This window comes from Austrofundulus limnaeus, unplaced genomic scaffold (assembly GCF_001266775.1).
Source record: "Austrofundulus limnaeus strain Quisiro unplaced genomic scaffold, Austrofundulus_limnaeus-1.0 Scaffold3375, whole genome shotgun sequence".
Taxonomy (NCBI): Eukaryota; Metazoa; Chordata; class Actinopteri; order Cyprinodontiformes; family Rivulidae; genus Austrofundulus; species Austrofundulus limnaeus.
Genome location: NW_013955777.1, coordinates 4,941 through 5,888, shown reverse-complemented (window position 1 = coordinate 5,888; position 948 = coordinate 4,941). Strand labels below are relative to the sequence as shown.

The window sequence follows — 948 nt, the reverse complement described above, 5'->3', positions numbered from 1 at the left end:
TATAGAGTGCACTGTAGAGTGTACTGTAGTGTACTGTAGAGTGCACTGTAGAATATACTATAGAGTGCACTGTAGAGTGTACTGTAGTGTACTGTAGAGTGCACTGTAGAATATACTATAGAGTGCACTGTAGAGTGTACTGTAGAGTGTACTGTAGAGTGTACTGTAGAATATACTAGAGTGTACTGTAGAGTGTACTGTAGAATATACTATAGAGTGCACTGTAGAGTGCACTGTAGAATATACTATAGAGTGCACTGTAGAGTGTACTGTAGAGTGTACTGTAGAGTGCACTGTAGAATACACTGTAGAGTGTACTATAGAGTGCACTGTAGAATATACTGTAGAGTGTATTGTAGAGTGTACTATAGAGTGCACTGTAGAATATACTATAGAGTGTACTGTAGAGTGTACTGTAGAGTGTACTATAGAGTGCACTGTAGAATATACTGTAGAGTGTATTGTAGAGTGTACTATAGAGTGCACTGTAGAATATACTATAGAGTGTACTGTAGAGTGTACTGTAGAGTGTACTATAGAGTGCACTGTAGAATATACTGTAGAGTGTACTGTAGAGTGTACTGTAGAATATACTAGAGTGTACTGTAGTGTACTGTAGAGTCTACTGTAGAGTGTACTATAGAGTGCACTGTAGAATATACTATAGAGTGTACTGTAGAATATACTATAGAGTGTACTGTAGAATATACTGTAGAGTCTACTATAGAGTGCACTGTAGAATATACTATAGAGTGTACTGTAGAGTGTACTGTAGAGTGTACTGTAGAGTGTACTATAGAGTGTACTGTAGAATATACTATAGAGTGTACTGTAGAGTGTACTGTAGAGTCTACTATAGAGTGCACTGTAGAATATACTATAGAGTGTACTGTAGAGTGTACTGTAGAGTGTACTGTAGAGTGTACTGTAGAATATACTATAGAGTGT

General features: G+C 36.9%; 1 protein-coding gene across 1 annotated transcript; it reads right to left on the bottom strand.

Annotated features, from left to right (window-relative positions):
• Positions 1-522: 522 nt before the first annotated feature.
• Positions 523-938, bottom strand: LOC106511854 (dynein heavy chain-like; the record flags this gene model as incomplete). The annotated part of the gene is given in 2 exon segments (XM_014000584.1): positions 523-552; positions 555-938. Coding segments are annotated over 2 exon segments (414 nt in total), but the record flags the coding sequence as incomplete, so codon positions are not given.
• Between the last annotated feature and the right edge of the window lie 10 nt (positions 939-948).